General features: G+C 41.7%; 1 protein-coding gene across 2 annotated transcripts in view; it reads right to left on the reverse strand.

Moving 5' to 3' along the window:
* Positions 1–20,780, reverse strand: part of FAM107B (family with sequence similarity 107 member B) — an 87,354-nt gene that overhangs the window by 9,375 nt on the left and 57,199 nt on the right. The window contains exons 1-3 of one of the 2 annotated variants that reach the window (XM_077474268.1): positions 19,986–20,006; positions 2,160–2,343; positions 833–983 (exon numbers count right to left, since the gene is read on the reverse strand). In XM_077474268.1, coding sequence (XP_077330394.1) covers positions 833–983; positions 2,160–2,287 — 279 coding nt within the window. In that variant the 5' untranslated portion in view covers positions 2,288–2,343; positions 19,986–20,006. Of the gene's footprint in view, positions 1–832; positions 984–2,159; positions 2,344–19,985; positions 20,007–20,780 lie in introns of those variants that run through there. The other variant, XM_077474267.1, reaches the window with a different exon arrangement.

Raw genomic sequence — 20,780 nt, forward strand, 5'->3', positions numbered from 1 at the left:
CCATTACTATGCAAATGCCACAAAGTATCCCACTTACAATACGCCAAACAGCACAGAGACAAGCCTCAACCTTCTGGCACAAAGTCATTTGGAGTGATGAGAGCAAAATTTAGATTTTTGGCCACAGCCATAAACGCTTCATTTGGAGAGGAGTCAACAAGGCCTGCGATGAAAGGTACACATTCCTACTGTGAAACACGGAGGTGGATCGCTGAAGTTTTGGGGATGTGTGAGCTACAAAAGGCACAGGAAATTTGGTCAAAATTGATGGCAAGATGAATGCAGTAGGTTCTCAAAAAACACTGCTCACGAGATGTACTTGGACATTCTAGCATGACATTGATCCAAAACACAAGGTCAAGTCGACCTGCCACTGGCTACAGCAGAATAAAGTGAAAGTTCTGGAGTGGCCATCTCAGTCTCCTGAACTCAATATCATTGAGCGACTCTGGGGAGATCTCAAACATGCAGTTTATGCAAGACAGCCCAAGAATTTACAGGAGCTGGAGGCTTTTTACCATCTGAGAAGATAAAGAGACTCATCCACAAATACCACAAAAGTCTTCAAGCTGTCATTGATGTTAAAGGGGGCACATACACGGTATTAAAAACTTATTAGAAGGGTAATTTGGGTAGTTTATGTTGGGATTATGATTTAGATTTAAAAAGAGTAAACACAGTTGACTGATAATAAATGGCTTCAGCCAAAGACTAACCATGAGTGAAAGAAAAGTTTGTGTTATTCTTGTTCTCAGAAAAATGGCCAAGAAATCATAGATTCTGACAGGGTATGTAAACATATGAGCACAACTGTATATAATAAGTCACTCACTTCCTCAAGTCTTTGATGTCTCTTTTGAAGCTCTATCTCAAAGTCTGACTTCTTTTGTTCAGCTTCTTCCTTCTGCTGTTTGACAACTTGATCCCGTTTTCGCTTTTCCATTACTTTTTGTAATTCTGGTTTGTTCTGGGGTGAAAGGCCTCTATAAGTAACAAAAATAAATTAAACAAAAGTTTATTATGTGAACACACACACACACACACACACACACACACACACACACACACACACACACACACACACACACACCCCATAAAGCTGCAAGCACTCTTGTATTCTTCACAAGGTTGATAATTTTCATTTATGACAGATTCAAATATTAAAAAGCTTCAGTAAATAAAAAAAAAAAAAAAAAAAAAGCCCTTGGTAATCTCACAATGTCTTTCTACCCCAAAATACTAGTGTTTTAGTTGCATAAGCCCTCCTGGATATAACAGAAAGATACCCAGAAGTTTCCCCGGAAGAAGTCCATTTGTGACGAAACCAGTCGGGCAAGGATACACAGATCTTTCATCGCTTGTTTATATCAGTACTGATTGCTGTTGGTTTTAACTTTTGCCTGTACACTTTTGAAAATGTGCAAGTGCAATATTTATTGAATAAATTCCCTGTAAGAAGATTTTTTACACTAACGGACCCCCGATTTCTTTATCTGGGTTACCGCTGGATTATCCGGGTTGATTAGAGTTCAGTGTAGGAGGAACGGTGTGTGGGACACACACGCCATCTGCCCTGTATCTTCCGTAGATGCATATCAGTTGTGAATATCGAAATGCCTATGTAACCTTCCATAAATTGCACCTTTTCAAAAACGCAGCCGCAGGAAAATCAATTCCTGCACCTGCAGAAGTGTGGACCTAGGGTCAGCATGATCAGTAAGTGCTGAAGCTTTTCTCTATCAAACCAACAGAGGATATTGAAAGCTGCTGCAGGTATATAGTATTCCTAAAGTGATAGAGTCTCTTTAATGTAGTAATGCAGAAGTGCTGCAATTTAAAAAGGGTCTTACAACATTCAGTAGCAGGCGATCAGCTTTGTGTTTAGAAAAAAAAAAAAAAAAGTTAATTCAGAACATCTAAAAAAGGTGTTTACTGACAGACATTCTCCTGCAAAGAGTTTTCATCAGACGGCAAAAAATATCAGTGTGTACATGACATTGCATTCACCTCAAGTGACAGCTGGTAAGCATAGGTAGTATCAGATAAAGGTGAGGTTGGCAAATAAACTGTGAACACACAACCCAGATATCATGAAAAGCCTATTGTATGACTTGGTTAAGTTTTGTCCTGTGTGAATAAACAGCATTACAAAATCATACCTTTTTTGGTTCATTAATAATTCTCGATGAAGATCCTGATGATTTCTGGAGACTTTCACTGGATTGACCAGCTTGTGGGGCTTTATTAATTCTGGATTATCTGATTCAATGTAGTCTGGTTCAGCCATGATGCTTTTCACAACTGGAAAGTTTTCCCCAAACACTGAGTCAGTTGGAGAATTACCTGTAGCAAAGGAAATAATAATCATTAAAATTGCATCATAAATACCCATACATAAGTTACTATTAATTGTATTTGCAATATATCATATATATTGGAAAATTAGTGCAGACATTATCTAAATCAGCTTTACAAGCAGGTAATCTGGTCTGAAAATGTGAGAAAATGGACCATGAATTATAGCCTCTGTGAGTTACCTTTCAAAAAATTTAGCAACAGAAATAGCTTACAGGTCTAAAGACATGGATATTCTTTATCTAGTTACCTTGCCCACTAAAACTAAAAACAAAACCACCTAGAAGACCTCTAAGGCCTGAAAATACACCAGGTAAAAATTGACAAACTTGTGCGCAAAAACACAGGTGGCAGCTTCTTTACCTAGAAAGCCGAGGTCTGATCCTGAAAAGCCTATGAAGCGCGACAATTCTGGTGGAGTCTTCCTGTCTGAATACTTTCAGGATTAGGGCTTTAAAACAACCAAACTGTCCATGCCAGCGAATTTTAAGCAGGATGAACATGGGACTTTGAGAAAGAAGGTATGGATGATCTAGTAGGGCCCATGGAGAATATGCTAGGAGTCTGACTACGTCTGAGTATTATGCCTTCATGGGCCAATTTGGTGCAATGAAAATCACCGATATGCCTTCCTTCTCTATCCTCCGAACCAGAAGTATTAGATGTTTGACAGAGAGTGTAACATAAAATCAGACTGTACGGAATCCACAAAATGACCAGGGCTCTGAAGGCTCAAGAATCCCAGGACAGAAGTCTGTCTAACCTGGGGGTGAATTTGTATGCAAGCAGGTCTACGCCTGGCCCCCCTCCACAGTAGGCAACCTCCAGGATACAGACACAACCTTTAGGATACAGCTGTTGGCAGGTTAAGAAGTCCACTTACCAACTTTCTATGCTTGGAATGTTTACTGCAGACAGGGCCAAAACATGAAGTTATGCCCAAATCCAAATTAACTCCACTTCTCTGAGAGCAACCCGAATACCACCTTAATTATTTACATATGCCACTGCCATGGCCTTGTAAGAATGGACCCTGCCTGGCAGCCCCAGGTGTGTGTGTGTGTAGGTGTGTGTGTAGGTGTGTGTGTGGGGAGCAGTGCTGAAGAGTAATCCAAATCTCCTTGGGCTTCTGGATGCTGATCAGCATCTGGGCTATTGTCAACAACCACTTCCTCTGAATTGACAGGCAATCCAGGACACCTTCCTAGCTTAACAGTCTGGCACCTGTCAATCTTTAACACCACTGGGAGAAAGGACTTCCCTGACTCCGGCGCAGGGATAGAAAGCAAGCCATCAATCCAAGGCTAACTTGATTGTGGTGCTCAGATGTAGGGGTTGATCCAAGAACAGGGTCCATTCGTTCAATGCGTTTAGTATGTAGGGCTGCAGCAGTGTTGAATGTTCCCGCAGGAGCAGATTGTCCAAATACACCGGAATGAGAGAAATGCCAGAAATGCCAACATTGATGGCAAGGACCTTTGTGAATACTCCTGGTGACCGGACCAGGCAAAAAGGGCAGGCTTTGGGGGACCATTTATGTGGAAGAAGGAGCCTGCAGTTGCAAGGGATAAAGTCCTTTTTAACTTGTACCCTAGGCTTAAAACAACCATTTATCCATTCCAGCACAGGGGTGCCCCACTGCAAAAACATTTTTTTAGTGCCCTGCAGCGAGACTTTAAAAAAGAGATGGGAATCCTACAAGTTCCCACCATTATGTTAAACACTGTAACATATTGAACTCTATACTGAAACAACAGACATGACAGTTTGCAGTGAAGTCTGCAAGAATAAAACTCAATCAAGCATATTCAACAACCAGATGTTTGTAATTACTGAAACAGGAAGATAAAACACCCTAAGCAAAAGATACGCAGGAAAAACAATCGTTCATTGAATATTTACTCCAAATATTTATTGACAAAAACCCTTACTATGCAGGAAATACACAGCAATCATTATAATCAAGGAAATATGTTTCAAATCGTGATGTTGTAAACCTTTAATAAAATTGTACAAGTGGATGTACAATATATTTTGAATAATGAACGTCTATTTAAATATATACAATTGCTGACAAAAAAACAGCTAGAAATTAACAGAATTACATCTTTCTTCTCAAGGGTGAATTAACGTTCTATATAATATATATATATATTTGTATTCATTTTTAAGGGTGGCTTTCTCCTCCTCTGATGAGGGGAAGGCATGGTTTGTTATCAAGTTGCTGTTACAAGGATATACCAAAGAGGAGGAGCAGTATCCCATGGCAAATAAATGTAGCTTTTTGTTGGTACAATATAACCAGACTCAAAAAAGGTAACTTTTTAAAATATAAAAGGCAATTTGAACATGTTGCATTCTTAGCAAATTTGTATTTTTAATCAAATTTAATTGGTCTTGGGTTCCGGTATTTATATTTTAACAAACACCACAGAAACTGGGACCCAACACTGATATGGATAACTACATGCGGGGTGATTAGAATCTTATAAGAAAGTATAAAATGCCATTTGCATCTTATGCTCATGTAAAAAGGTAAGTGGTGCATCTATGCAGGAGCCAACAACAGTTCTCCAGTCAAACCATCATCAATACTTATAGTGACAACAGCTGTCAATACACACTGACCAAATGCTGGACACGCCTAAAGAGAATGTCTGACGTACATTGAGTGTTAAGAATGTGTACTGACAGCAGCTGTCACTGTAGGCATCAATGATGAATAAAATTACCCCCTGTAGTCAGGTTGCCATGACCACTCGACACTCTCAAGAGGCAGTCAATGTGTCCGTGGCCTGAAAGTCAATAACTCAAGTGTAATTTACCAAGGGTTGCCTTTATTACAGCAACAGAAGAACATTACAGGAAGAAAAAGGAAATTCTTGGTAGCGAGTAAGCCGTTACCAGACATTGTGACAAAGTTCTAACTGAAGGAAGGAAACTGTTGAGACACATTTTCAAGTCTGTTGAAAGCTGAAACCCGCATTAAAAGCATCCTACTTTCTGGCACAGAGCACATGTAGGCCACACCAGAGAAAAAAAGACAAAAACATGATCAATACAAGAACACTGATGGTTATCAGTCAACAACTCACGTATCATGTTTTTAAAGTGAACCCTGAAGCACTGCAAGAGATTAGAATCTAATGGCAAAGGGTAACTGGCAGGGATCACAGTTTAACAATCCAAACATCTTTTCAGAAGACTTTGGGGACAGGAACACAGAAGTAACATCTCTTTTAAGGTCTCATTTACACATCCGAATAGTGATGTTTGCTCCCAGGAGACAAAGGTGTTTGCGTATAGCCACGGCATCAAGTTCTACAAATCAATGACATTCTGACAAACGCTGAGGCTGCACACACATGTGATGAGCGTCCCGTGACAAGGGGTGGGCAGGAGACAAGGGGTGGGCAGGAGACAAGGGGTGGGCAGGAGACAAGGGGTGGGCAGGAGACAAGGGGTGGGCAGGAGGGCCGGCTGCCTTGGGCACTGTGGTGTCATGTGAGGTTGGGGGGGCGCATCACAAGGAGATAGGAGATGGGGGGAGAGGACATGTTTTGTGAGGGGGATTTTGGGGGCAGAAGAGGGTAAGAATTGTTTTAGAAGGGGAATATGGGGTGTGTGCTATGAGTGGGGATTTGGGGGGTTTGTGTTAGAATAGGAGAGGATATGTATTCAGAGAGGAAATTTGAGGGATTTGAAAGGGTAGAGGATGTGCTAGAAGGGATGATTTTTTAGGGGGCGCATTTGTACTGGGAGGATTTTAGTAGGGGAAGCAGATTTAGTCTGGTAGTAGGGATATATATTCTTTTTTTTTGGAAGGGGGGTGGGGGGTTTCTGACACATAATGCTCATACACCTTGGGGGGGTGCGCAGTTTGGCATGTTTGCCCTGGACTCTAGAAGACCTTGTCCCAGCACTGACACTGACTGTGCACAGAAATTACCCCTCTGAGGCTGTGAGAATAAGGCCCAAATTTACTAGCTACAGTGGTTCCCATAAACCAACGATTGTCAACGTAAATATAGGGTGCCTCAAGGGAAACATCTGACATGTCCAAAGAGTGGCATAACATCTTAGGTTTTGTAAATGTGCCATTGTTCTTTGTTAATATGGTATTCAAATAAAGGGCTCTACCTTTTTTATTCTTTTGGACAAACCAATGGCAATTTTAATTATTTTCTTTTAGTATTCTTTCCCCAGCTCCCACACTGGCTGTATGACAAAGATGTCAAAACATTTTGATGCATTGTGTTGCTGCAGAGCGTTCTTATGAGCTCACAAGATGATCAATGCAGCTACTGGTCTTAGTGCTGGACAATGGCTGTCACCAACTAATGCTACTGACACCATTTGTATCTAATGACAAACTTCTAATGACCATAGATGACATCCCACCACAAATTACGTTCGATCAACATGACAACAGCAAAAAAGATTGGAGACAACTGGAGAGTGGTTGAACACCAAACAAAAAAAATAAAAAATCTGACTATTTGGCATTCTGAATCAGCTTTACTTATTCATAAAGAAAATCACTACCATCGGAGGACCACCACCAAGAAGCTTAATTTATAAAGAAATTTCCCTTTGACAACAGAGAGTCATCCAATATTTATCACTAGCTCTGTAATTTTGCCCACGCTGTATAAAACTGCTTAGAATGGCATCACCCTTGCCAAAAGTGATACAGCCAACCATTCAAATAAATATTGAAACTGATGTGACAAGTCAAAGAAGAGATAATGGGTACATGAAAATAATTGTACTACATTAAAGAGGAGCTTCAGCCATGTTTCCAAAAATTAAGTCATCAGCTACAAAAACTGTAGCTTCCGAGTTTTAATAAACAAACAATGATCCAGTGCCATCCTTGGTGATTGCAAAAAAAATTAAAAATGATATATACACACATACATAGGCGCACACACTGCTTAAAATATTTAAAGGAACCCTTTGAAAACACATCAGATCTCAATGGGGAAAAATATCATGCTGGATATCTATACGGATATGGACTGGGTAATGTGTTAGGAATGAAAAGATGCCACATCGTTTGATGGAAATGATCAACCTACAGAGGGCTGAATTCAAAGACGCCCCGAAAATCAAAGTGAAAAAATTATGTAGTAGGATAGTCCATTTTTCTGAAATTTAATTGCAGCAACTCAAAATGGTACTAGGTGTATGGCCCCCACGTGCTTGTATGCATGCCTTACAACGTCGGGGCATGCTCCTAATGAGACGACGCATGGTGTCCTGGGGTATTTCCTCACAGACCTGGACCAGGGCATTACTGAGCTCCTGAAGAGTCTGAGGTACAACCTGTTGGTATTGGATGGACTGAAACAATGTCCCAGAGGTGTTCTATTGGATTTAGGTCAGGTGAGCATGCAGACTATTCAATGATATCAATTACTTCATCCTCCAGGAACTGGCTGCATACCCTGGCCACACGAGGCCAGCTGAGCATTGTCATGCACCAGGAGGAACCCAGGACTCACCGCATCAATGTAGGGTCTGACAATGTGTCAACCCGATACCTAATGGCAGTCAGGGTGCCATTGCCTAGCCTGTAGAGGTATTTGTGTCCCTCAATGGATATGGCTCCCCAGACCAACACTGACCCACCACCAAACTGGTTATGCTGAACAATGTTACAGGCAGCATAACATTCTCCATGGCTTCTCCAGACCCTTTTACGTCTGTCACATGTGTCGGGGTGAATCTGCTCTCATCTGTGAAAAGTACAGGGCCTCAGTTGCAGACCAGCCAATTCTGGTGTTCAATGGCAAATGCCAATCAAGCCCCACAGTGTTGGGCAGTGAGCACAGGGCCCACTAGAGGATGTCGGGGCCTCAGCATGAAGTCTGTTTCCAATTGTTTGGTCAGAGACACCAGTGAACTGATAGAGGTCATTTTGTAGGGTTCTGGAAGTGCTCATCCTGTTGCTTCTTGCACAAAGCAGCAGATACCAGTCCTGCTGATGTGTTAAGGACCTTCTACTGCCCTGTCTAACTCTCCTAGAGTAACTCCCTGTCTCCTGGAATCTCCTCCATGCTCTTGAGACTGCTGGCAGACACAGCAAACCTTCTGGCAACATCACGTATTGATGTGTCATCCTAGAGGTGTTGGACTGCCTGTGCAACCTCTAATAGGGTCCAGGTATCACCTCATACTACCAGTAGTGAGACTGACCCTAGCCAAATGCAAAACTAGTGAAAGTCAGTCAGGAAAGAAGAGTAGGGGGAAAAAAAACCTGTAAAACCATTTGTGGAGGTTGTCTCATTGTTGCCCATTTAGTGCACCTGTTAATTTCATAAAACACCAAAAGCAGCTGAAACGGAATATATATATATTTTTTTTATTACACATACATACACACACACACACACACACACAGTGCCTTGAAAAAGTATTCATACCACTTGAAATTTTCCACATTCTCATGTTACAACTAACAACTTAAATATATTTTATTGGGATTTTATGTGATAGACCAACACAAAGTGGCACATAATTGTGAAATGGAAGGAAAATGAACAACATTTTTTTACAAAACAATGTGAAAAGCATGGCATGCATTTCTATTCAGCCCCCCTGAGCCAATACTTTGTAGCACCACCTTTCGAAGCCATTACAGCTGCAAGTCTTTTTGGGGATGTCTCTACCAGCTTTACACATTTAGGAGAGTGAATTTTTTGCCCATTCTTCTTTGAAAAATAGCTCAAGCTCTGTCAACTTGGAAGGAGAGTGTCTGTGAAGGGCAATTTTCACGTCTCGCTAGATTCTCAACTGGATTTAGGTCTGGACTTTGACGGGGCCATTCTAACACATGAATATGCTTTGATCTAAACCATTCCATTGTAGCTCTGGCTGTAGGTTTAGGGTTGTTGTCCTGCTGGAAGGTTAACCTCTGCCCCAGTCTCAAGTCTTTTGCAGACTAACAGATTTTATTCTAAGATCGTCCTGTATTTGACTCCATCCATCTTCCCATCAACTCTAACCAGCTTCCCTGTCCCTGCTGAAGAAAAGCATCCCAACAACATGATGCTGCCACCACCATGTTTCACAGTGTGTATGGTTTGTTCATGATGATGTGCAATGTTAATTTATCACCACACATAGCATTTTGCTCTTAGGCCAAAAAGTTAAATTTTGGTCTTATCGGGCCCGAGTAACTTCTTCCACATGTTTGCGAGAAGCCATGTGGGGGACACAGCAAATAGGACTTCCTATGGCTTTCATTCAACAATAGCTTTCTTCTTGCCACTCTTCCATAAATGCCAGATTTGTGGAGCTCATGACAAATAGTTGTCCTGTGGATCTCTGCAGCTCCTCCAGAGTTACCATGGGCCTCTTGGCTGCTTCTCCGATAAATGCTCTCCTTGCCCAGCCTGTCAGTTTAGGTGGACGGCCATGTCTTGGTAGGGTTGCAGTTGTGCCATACTCTTTCCATATTCGGATGATGGATTGAACAGCAAAGCAAGGGATATATTTTTATAACCTAACCCTGCTTTAAACTTCCTCACAACTTTATCCCTGACCTGCCTGGTGTGTTCCTTGGCCTTCATGATGATGTTTGTTCACCAAGGTTCTCTAACAAACTTCTGAGGGTTTCACAGAACAGTTATATTTATACTGAGCTTAAATTATACACGGGTAGACTGTTTACTATTTAGGCGATTTATGAAGGCAATTGGTTCCTCCAGATTTTAGTTAGGGGTATCAGAGTAAAAGGGGGCTGAATACAAATGCACGCCACACTTTTCAGATATTTGTAAAAAAAAAATTTAAAAAACATTTATCATTTTCCTTTCACTTCACAATTATGTGACACTTTGTGTTGGTCTATCACATACAATCCCATAAAATCCCAATCCCACAACTTTGGAGAGAGCCGAATACACACTACAGATCTATGTGCTTAATTCAAATTTCATGAATGGAGTTTACAACCACTTCAATTCTGAGAATGGGTTAAAGTGGTTGTAAACATTTACATATGCCTAGTGAAGGGACTATCCTCCCGTGATACACAGAGATCAAACAAATCCTTCTACATAAGTTGTACCTGTTTATCTGCAGCATTCTTTCCTCTACCGCTGATCAAATTGCAGAATGTATAAGCTTGTCTGAACAGTCAGAAAAAAAAGGGTGTGGAGAGATGAAGGTCTCCAGAGCTGAGGAGCTGATTGTAGGGAAGAGCCCCCCCCCCCCCCTCCTCTTTCACACAGCACACCTGTCAATCAGCTGGAGCTTCCTCCCGTCACCACGTTTATATTGATGTCAGAAAAAATGGTCTGCTGTGATTCATGCTGATAGCAGAGGAACGAAGCAGCAGACCCAAGTGCTCTTAATTGGGGCGCGTACTAGGGTTGTCCCGATACCGATACTAGTATCAGTACCGATACTGAGCATTTGCACGAGTACAAGTACTCAGGCAAATGCTCCGATACTTCATCTGATACCTGGGCAGTCAGGGTGATCAGTGCGGTGGGAGAGTTACTAGCACTGATCACCCTGTAAAGATTTCAAAGTCTGACAGCCGGTGTACTGACACAAAGTGTCCGCATATCGAATAGTGTCCGGCCCGTACTGCGCAGGCACAATGCTTGCGCAGTACGGAGGACAAGTAGACTCCGAAAGTCTCAGAAGAGCGGCGCCTGTGCACTGAGTCCAGGTTGAAGCCCCACCATCCAAGTGGACATACGGTTACTCATAGTAAAAGGGCCGCACCCCATGCTTCGGGCACGGCGTCGCTTCACTTGACTATTTTATATTCTAACTCTATGTCCACTTGGATGGTGGAGTTTGAATAGGGACTCACTGTGCAGGCGCCGTTTATCTTCGGAGATATTCGGCTTCTCTTTGTCCCCCGTACTGCGCAAGTGCAGTACAGGGCGGACACTATGTGATGGGGGACACCATCTGATAGGACAGCGGCCGTTTCTCCGCTTCGCTGGTGTCCCCCCCTCCATGCTCCTCCACCCCCTCGATCTGTCAGGATGGAGAGCATCGGTAGGCGTCTGTCCATTCAGAAGAGTAAGGAGCCTGATTTACCGAGTCATTACTGACTCTGTCCATTCACATAACAAACATTGTAAACTGTGTTTACAATGTTTCAGTTTATGAATGGAGAGGAGCCGCTGTCTTCTCTCCATTAATTTTCAGTGCAGGCTGCTGAGAAAGGGACTGGGGAATCTGTGTCCCTAGTCACTGTCCATCCCCCTCCCCTCTTAAAAAAAAAAAAAAAATTGTAAAAATTTAAATACTGACACATGCGCCACTATCACATGAGATTAAAAAAAAAAAAAAAAAAAAAAAGTATCTGTAAATCGGTATTGGCGAGTAAAAAAAAAATTATCGGTACTTGTACTCGGTCTTAAAGTGGTATCAGGACAGCCCTAACAAGTACACAGTATTGAGGGATATGCTTTGTTCATATTTCATGTCTGAGGTTTACAACCACTCTAAGATAAAAAAGAAAACCTTATGTCTTTACAACCATTTGAAGGTTCACCCTTGCATGAAATTTAAAAAAAAAAATGACAAAACAGAACAGCATCTTCTGTTATGAGTATTTACTTCCTAACAGAGCCAGAAAGAGGTCTTTACATTGTCGTAGTTACTGTGAGAAAATTAGCTTGTAGTTTCCTCTAAGTCTCTAATAATGGCTTCCTGTTAACGACAAACAAATCACCACAAAACCACCCTGAACTGAAGACACAGGAGGGAAAAAAAGGAAAAAAAGAAAAAAAAAAAAAAAAAAGGAGATGGCGCGCAGAGATGATGCAGAGTGTGTGCAGACCAAATGAAATAGCAGTAATGGACATCTGATATGATGATTTTTAAGATGTCAGGCTAGTATGTGGTTCCCCTCCTTCAGAGCTGAATGACTCCTGGTACCGCCTTGGTGGTTTATATAGGCCACTGCAGTGGCATTGTCTGACTGAACGCCGATAGGGTAGTCCTGAAGCACCATCATCCAGGACTGTAGGGCCAGTCTTACTGCCCATAATTCCAGCACGTTGATGGGCAGGATCTGTTCTGTCCTTGACCATTTCCCCTGAGCTGTGAGCCCTTCTAGGATTGCTCCCCAGTCTGAGAGACTGGCATATGTAGTCAGTACTTTCCAAGTTACCAGGAGGATCTTCCCTTTCGCAGGTTCTGATCCTGGAACCACCAATTTAGGCTTAAGCGTGCCTGAGGAGATAAGTACATTGGATAATCCAGGGCTTGTCCTCTCCTGTTCCAAGCCAACAAGATGTCTTGTTGTAGAGGCCTGGATTGGAACTGGGCATAGGGCATACCATCCTCTCTAGAAGACTCATACAGAGCCGAATGGAGGGTTGTCTGGTGCCCCTTATTTGACTCACTTGATCCCTCAGGGCACAGATCCTTGCAGGTGGCAAGAATACTCTTGCTTGGACTGCATCTAGGATCAGACCTAAGTACTTTAGACCTTGAGCTGGTTTCAAGGCTGACTTTTTGGTATTTATGATCCAGCCTAAGCTATTCAAATAATGAGCGATTTCTGAGCAGGAGGTCATCCAGATCCCCAAGCCCCAGGATCCTTTGGGTCCTTAAAAGACCCAGTACTGGTGCTAGGACCTTTGTGAACACCACGGGGGGGGCTGTAGCAAGCCTGAAGGGTAGAGCAACAAACGAAAATGATGTTCCTCTACTGCAAATCGCAGGAACCTCTGATGAGACTGAAAGATAGGTACGTGTAAATACATGTCCTTTATATCGATGGATGCTAAAAAGTCTTCCATCTGGAGCAGCGCTACAATTGAGCAGACAGACTCCATCCAAAAGGACTGGATTAGTAGATACTGGTTCAGGGATCTTGGTTCCAAAAATGGGCCCTGTGACCCTGTTTGGTTTTTAAACTGTAAAACAGGTTCACTCCTTCAGATATAGGAACCCATACAATCACTCCTTGATGCACTAGATGATGTAGTGCCTGAAGCAATAAGTATCTTTTTGGAGGATCCAAGGGAACGCTGGATCTTAAAAACTTCTGAGGGGGAACCCCCTGCAACTCCTCAAAAGGAGGGATTTGTGCTGGGTTTAGAAGAATTTTGGACCCAGGGCTTTTTCTGGCCCTGGCCTTGTGGCTTGCCCCTGGCCCTAGCGCCCTGTTGGCTGCGGAACTGCCTTGGTGCTGAGACATTTGAGGAAGCAGTCCCTGAAGTTTTAAACGAGGTACGCCTGGTTCTTTTCTTCAGAGGAAGTAGAGAACTCTTCCCTCCGGAAATCTTTTGAACATATTTGTCCAAATGATCACCAAATAAATGTTCCCAATGAAAGGGGAGACCTGCCAATAACATTTCACAAGGAAGCTTGGCTGACCAGTTCTTAAACCACAAAAGTCTACAGACAAGTGAGCCAAAACAAGAAACCTTCTGTACTGAATGCTTTTAAAGGCGTCAACAGCAAAACATAGCGCTCAAGCAATTTTGGTCTTCTTTTCAGGCAGACCATCCTCCTGGTTAGGCCATTTGACCTGGTCCTTTACGGACTGGCAGATACAAATTGCTGCAACAGCTGGCTGAATAGCTGAACCAGCCAAAGAAAAAAGGAAGCCTTTAACAATAACTCCAATTTGTGGTACTAGAGACCTGGAGCTCAGAGATCTCAAACAAACCGTGCCATCCACCTTGCAGACACTGGTAAAAAATAAAATAAAAAAATAAACTGTACTTCCCGTATGGGACAGGTTATATAGGGCAGTGGCCATCAACCCTGTCCTCAGGCCCCACTAACAGGCCACGTTTGCAAGATAACTGAAATGCATCACAGGTGATAGAATTTTCTGCTCAGTGATTGCAGCATTCTAGTCTGCATCTCCCCAAGGTAGTGCATAAAACCTGGCCTGTTAGTGGTCCCTGAGGACAGGGTTGATGACCACTGATATAGGGGGATCACTTCCCGTCTAAAGACCTTTGGTCTACCAGTGTCCATTCACCTGGAGATGAAATATAACCAGCCGGTAATGAATATTAGCACGACTCTGTGTCCCGTGATGTATGAAGAAGAAACTGCAAAAACATAACAAGGGTGCGTTATTGATGCATTCTTGCTGCGTTTTCATTGCATTTCAACAGGGAGGCTTTTTTTTTTAAATTTACCTGACCAAAAATGCAAGTAAAAATTTTACCACCACAAAAAGGTGCCAATAATGGGCGACAAATTCATATTAACTTAATTTCATGATTTTAATCAAAAAAGTAAAATGTAATAGAAATATACATAAAATTTAATTTTTTTTTTTGAAAAACTGTCATTTTAAGTTTTTGGCCAAGTGCATCCTGAAATTTCGGTTGACCAGCCGCAGTCATTCTACTGCGCAATTTGCCGTAGCTGTACATCCGCCCTTTAACCAGATATAGCGGGTGCCCCGTTATGCGTGGCCAGTGGGTACGATGTCCGCCGGCCACACGAGCCAGAAAAGGGATGCGTTTGTGTGTGTAAACACACAAATCCCTATTCTGTCAAGAGAGGAGAGACAGATCGTTTGTTTCTACTGGCTAGGAGCAGTGATTTGGCTCCTTCTTTAGTCAGTCACAGTAAGAGAAACACTCCACGAGGGTACACATTTAACCCCTTGATCGCCCCTTAGTGTTAACCTCTTCTCTGCCAGGGAAATTTACACAGTAATCAGTGCATTTTTATAGCACTGATCGCTGTACAAATGTCAATGGGCCCAAAAAAAGTGTCCTATCTGACCGCCGCAATGTCGAAGTCCCGCAAATAAATATATATCTAAACTGAGGAAGAAATTAGTTTTCCTGTATATTTTTTGGGGGGATATTATAGCAAAAAGTTAAAAAATATTGTTTTTTTTCTTCAAAAATTGTCACTTTTTGTTTATGGCGCAAAAAATAAAAACCGCAAAAGGTGATCAAAAACGCTGTACCGAATTGTTTGGGTACAGGGTCGCACGACCGCGTAATTGTCAGTTAAAGCGAGGCAGTGCTGTCATCGCAAAAAAAAGGGGGCAAATCCTTCTGGGGCTGAAGTGGTTAAAATGAACTACAATGAAATGAACTTACAAACCAACAGCTTTCAGCAGTATGAAGTCAGACACTAAAAAATTATTTCAGTTGTCATGGGTTACCACATTCTACACATTTGCCCAGTAGCACACCATTTTGTCTTTCCTTTAAAAAAATTCAAATAAAAAATGCATCGACTTTGCAGGTACTAAAATTGTCATTATCATGAAAAGTAGGTAAAGTCTGATTTCTTCCTCCGAAATAAGTAGCCAATAAATCCTAGGGCATCATGTTTCTTAAAGACACTCAGCTCACAGGATATGCATATATAAGGAACAAAGGTCTGCTTTATTCATTAAAATCGAATGCTCCATCCTTGTCGAGCCAAAAAGAAGGTTAATTAAGCCTTATAATACAAAACATCAAAGGCTTCTCTCTCAGCTAAGCTCAGCATCAGGCCTACAAGCTCTGCAGAAAGACTCTGGGGAGGATATCAAAATGAAAGACAGATTCCAGGTTACGATATAAAATCTGGGAAGGAAAGATGATAACCTAGTCTGGCCAAAGCTAATGTTAGGTTATAAATGCATACAATATTCATTAATAGCTCCTAAGAAAATAAGCTTCAGATACACCACTTAGAAGCTGCAAAGGCCCGGCTCAGAAATTGGTGCAGATTATTGAACAATTTTTGTAGTATGCATTAAGCTGTCATGCAGGAACCATACCGCATCTTACATTTTGATGTTTCCAGTACCTAAGTTCCTATATACCCAATGTCTAACATTTACTGTAATACCTCATAGCACTTTTGTTATAACTTCCAGATTCTATTATGGGCAAAAAAAAAAAAACACACACCACAAAATGGGCCGTCGGGGAATATAAAAACACCCTCAACAATAGTGTATAAATACAGAGGCCTAGATTTTGCAATGGTCTTCAAGGGAAGAACTAGCAGTGCCCAATTTGCCTATCACTGGTCTACATTCCTGCAAGCTTGGCAACTGCCAATGACACAATTTAACAGAAGCAGGAGTGGGAAGAAAGAATAAAAAAGGGAAGCCTGCAGTTCTGTACTGGGTGTCATTACTGATAAGTGGTGACACAAGACAGAAGAGCCACTTCAAGATAGCTGGGCCCAGGGGGTAGTGGTATTCATTTAGGTGAGACTAGACTAGATTGTTAATTTTGATTTTTTTTTTCCCCCCCTTCATTCTACCAAAGATTTTTTTTTCTTGAACTGTTCTGAAGCCAATACCATCTGTAAAATACGACTTATTGCCCTCCCAGAGCACCAGGGTTATAAATGGGATATCACGTTCCTCAGATGCCAGCATTCCTTGACCTTCAAGGCATTCCTTCCAGCAATGCAGAGGAAGAGATTAGGCAAAACGACATATAGATAATATGAAATACGGATAAAGCAATGGCAATAGACTTGCAATAGACAGATGGCAACACACACTCATTAGTATAGTGCATATTTTTTTAGCACTGATCACTGTATTAGTGCCGCTGGTCCCCAAAAAGTGTCAAAAGTGTAAATACCACATACACACGACTGGACTTTGAAGGACTAGGTCAGACGGAATTAATCCGTCAGATAGTCAGATATTACGATCGTGTATGGGCTCCAGCTGACTTTTTTTCCCCAAAAGTCAGACGGATCTAGAAATAAAACATTTTTCAAATCTTTCCGACCAACTCGAGTCCGGTCGAAAAATCAGTTCGTCTGTATGCTAATCTGACAGACGAAAACCAACGCTAGGGCAGCTATTGGCTACTGGCTATGAATTTCCTTATTCTAGTCGTACGTCATCACGTTCGAATCCATCGGACTTTGGTGTGCTTGTGTGTGGCCAAGTCCCGTTTGTTCGGAAAGTCCGTCGGAACTCTGCTGAAAGTCCGTCGGGAAGACCGTCAGACCTAGTCTGTCTAAAAGTCCGGTCGTATGTACACGGAATTAGTGTCAGAATGTCCACCGCAATATTGCAGGGCCCGATATAAGTCACTGTTCGCCGCCATTACTAGTAAAAATAAAAATATCCCATAGTTTGTAGACAGTATACATTTTGTGCAAATCAATTAATATACGCTTAGGGATTTTTTTTATTTATTTTTTAACAAAAATATGTAGCAGAAAACATATTGGCCTAAATGAAATTAAGAAATTAGATTTTTTTTACTTTTTTTTAATGCATAGGATTTATACCAGAAAGTAAAAAATATTGTCAGCCTTTTTTTTGTGCAAAAAAAAAAAAAAAAAGAAAAAAGCTGATGTGATCAAATACCATCAATAAAAAAGTTCTATTTGTAGGAAAAAAGGACCTAAATTCTAGTTGGGTCCAGCGTTGCATGACCACACAATGGTCAGTTAAAGTAATCCAGTTCCCTATCACAAAAAATAGTCTGGTAATGAAGGGGGTAAATCTTCCAGAGATCAAGTGGCAAAATAATTACTTTGGGGACCGCCCAGGTCACCAGAGGCTCCATTGAAAGATTTCTCCTCCTTCCTATTACTTTTCTGATAACAACCCAAAATTTAGAATTTTCTTTTACTTTTGAGGCTCCGCGCACACATGCTGCAGCCGTGGTTCGCATCATGGGGTCCAGCGTGTCCCCGTTCACCAATTCAGGTGCAAATCAGGTTGAAATCTTTGCCTGAATTCACACCTGAAGTATGATACGTTTGTTATTTTCACCACTTGACCTTTGGAAGATTTACTCCCCCTTCATGACCAGGCCTTTTTTTTTTTGGCGATATGGCACTGCGTTAATTTAGCTGACAAGTATGTGTTCATGCAACACTGTTCCCAAACAAAATTTGTAATTTTTTTTACCCACAAATAGAGAGCTTTCTTTTGGTGGTATTTGGTCACCACTGCGTTTTTTTTATTTCTTGCGTTAAGAAAAAAAAAAAAAAAAAAGTTTAAAAACAAAACCAACAATATTTTTTTACTTTCTGCTGTAAATCATATTGAATAATAAAAAAAAAAAAAAATATCTAATTTCTACATAAAATTAGGGCCAATATGTATTCTGCTAAAAATGTTTGGTAAAAAAAAAAAAAAAAAAAAAAAAAATCCCAATAAGCGTTTGACTGATTTGCGCAAAAGTTATAGCGTCTACAAACTATGGTGTATATACTGGAATTTTTTTTTTAATATACTAGTAACTGTGGCGGTCAGCAACTTATAGGGGGACTGCGGCAGACAAATCGGACACTGCCACTTTTGACACTTTGTACAAATCAGTGACACCAATATAGTGATCAGTGCCAAAAATATGCACTGTCACGGTACTAATGACACTGGCTGGGAAAGGGTTAAACATCAAGAGTGATCAAAGGGTTAAAACAAAGTTTTGATTTTTCAAAATCATACTTACCTAGATCCAATGCTGCATCTGTCCCCCGCTGGCTCCAAGACTGAGAACCAAGCGATCAAAGGCCGCTGATGGCTCAATTCTCAGCGCTCCAGCCTGCCCCCACCCCGTGCTCATTGAAGCACTGGGCTTAGGCTCCTCAGTGGCTCGCTGAGAGGCTGAGCTAGGTGCCAGTCCAGGGTTGTGGGGCCGATTCAGTCTGTATCTTGACCCAGCCTAGACCGGCTTGGTAACTTCAGCCCGCTGTCTGTTGAAAGCGGGTCACAGGAAAAGTACAAGCAAACAAGATGAATCACATTAGAAGTGGCATGTCCCCTAGGCAGAAGTGCAGATTTATGTACAGAACGGTCGTGCTGTAGCAGTAAATCTTCCATGGGGTGGTCAGAAAGTGGTACTAAAAATAAATAAATAAAAGAGATTTTATAACTGCTTTAACTGTTTAAAAAAGTGGTTGGAAAGATAAAGAAACATTACAGCCAGCCCCTCTTTTCCTATTAATCTACCCAACAGGATGCCTGCAAGTACCTTATCTTTGATCTTTTATTGCGAGTCACGTGACCTCCGGCCGTTCTCCTCAGATCCAGGGGCTACAGCGGGAGGGGCTGAGATCCTCCTCTGACGTCAATCGGGTAGGTCACATAACCGCTGTGCTGGCCGCTCAGCCCCTCCCGCTGTAGCCCTTAAAATGGGGGAGGAGAGTGGCTGGAGATCACGTGACTGGCCAGAACAAAAATCCGAGATAGGTATTTACAGGCATGGTTTAAAAAAAAAACATTTACAGAGTGTAAGATAGATCGATAGAACAGAGGAGCTGGCAGTAATATTTCTTTATTTTCACTCAAAGCTACTAATAGCAATGGGAGGAGGGGGCAGAGAGGGAGGGGGGAGAGAGGAGAGCAGTGGGATGATAGAGGCAAGTAGACTGACCACGGGAATCAGGGATCATCAGCCATGATTACCGTGGTCAGCACACAGAGCGGAACAGAGGAACAGGCAGGATCAGCCAGGTTTTTTACAGCTTAGAATGGGGCAGATTACACAGCACAAGCGCTGTGCGGTTTAATCTACTATAAGGCAACAGGAGCTTTTTTAGGATTACAACCAATTTAAATTCTCTTACAAATGTTAGTGTTCGCATTAACACTTTCGTTTTGCCTTAAAATATTTTGTATTTTATATAAAATGTTATACGCATTTATTTCACTTGTGTTGAAATTGGAGCGGGTGGTAACTTACCTGCACCGCCTGTCTGATATTGACAATGCAGGGAGAATTGCTGCCAAGGAAGGCAAAGGGAAAACATTAACGAGGGTGGGCACTTTGCCATCTTACAAAATGACATGCATGTACAAATAAACTGATGTGTCACAAATGATCCCCACATTTTATTGCACTGACCATTCCATGTCCTTTGACTCACTACAGCTACCCTATGAATCACACAAGCAGCTTATTATCCCTTCCCTAAATCCTGCACAGACAGAAGAGATGACCTAGCATTCAACATCTGGCTCTTTTGGCACCGCATGTAGAGCAGAACATGGGAATCTGTCACTCATTGAACTCCATATTCTCTTATATGCAGCTGGGCCTCTATAACAAGCACTCTCCAGTGGCATGGGGAGAACACGTGGCCTCAATCTTTGTGTTACCGGTAATAGAAAAAAAAAAAAAATTAAATAACCTAGGTCAAGGAATCCGCTCCATGTCTTAAAATATTTTTGTTTTTATAGTACGAGTACATCAGGAACAAGATACGATAAACACACATGATCAGGCAGTGTAAAACAGGAAACAGATTTTAGATAACAGTCTCAGATTTCTAATCGGATGATGTTATAAACAGGCAATCTGGTACAATACAAAGGAACATGCTTATTTACTTGGTGCAGGTCACTTACACATTTCTTTTCTTGCAATGGCACTAAAGTCATAAGAGCCTCCTACATAATTTTAGATCATTTTAATCCATCTACTGCTATTCTTCCATCGATCTACCCCCAGTTTATGTTTTTTTTCACACTTGCGTTT

This window comes from Lithobates pipiens, unplaced genomic scaffold (genome assembly GCF_037356315.1).
Source record: "Lithobates pipiens isolate NorthernLeopardFrog02 unplaced genomic scaffold, aLitPip1_a1.2 Scaffold_8, whole genome shotgun sequence".
NCBI lineage: Eukaryota > Metazoa > Chordata > Amphibia > Anura > Ranidae > Lithobates > Lithobates pipiens.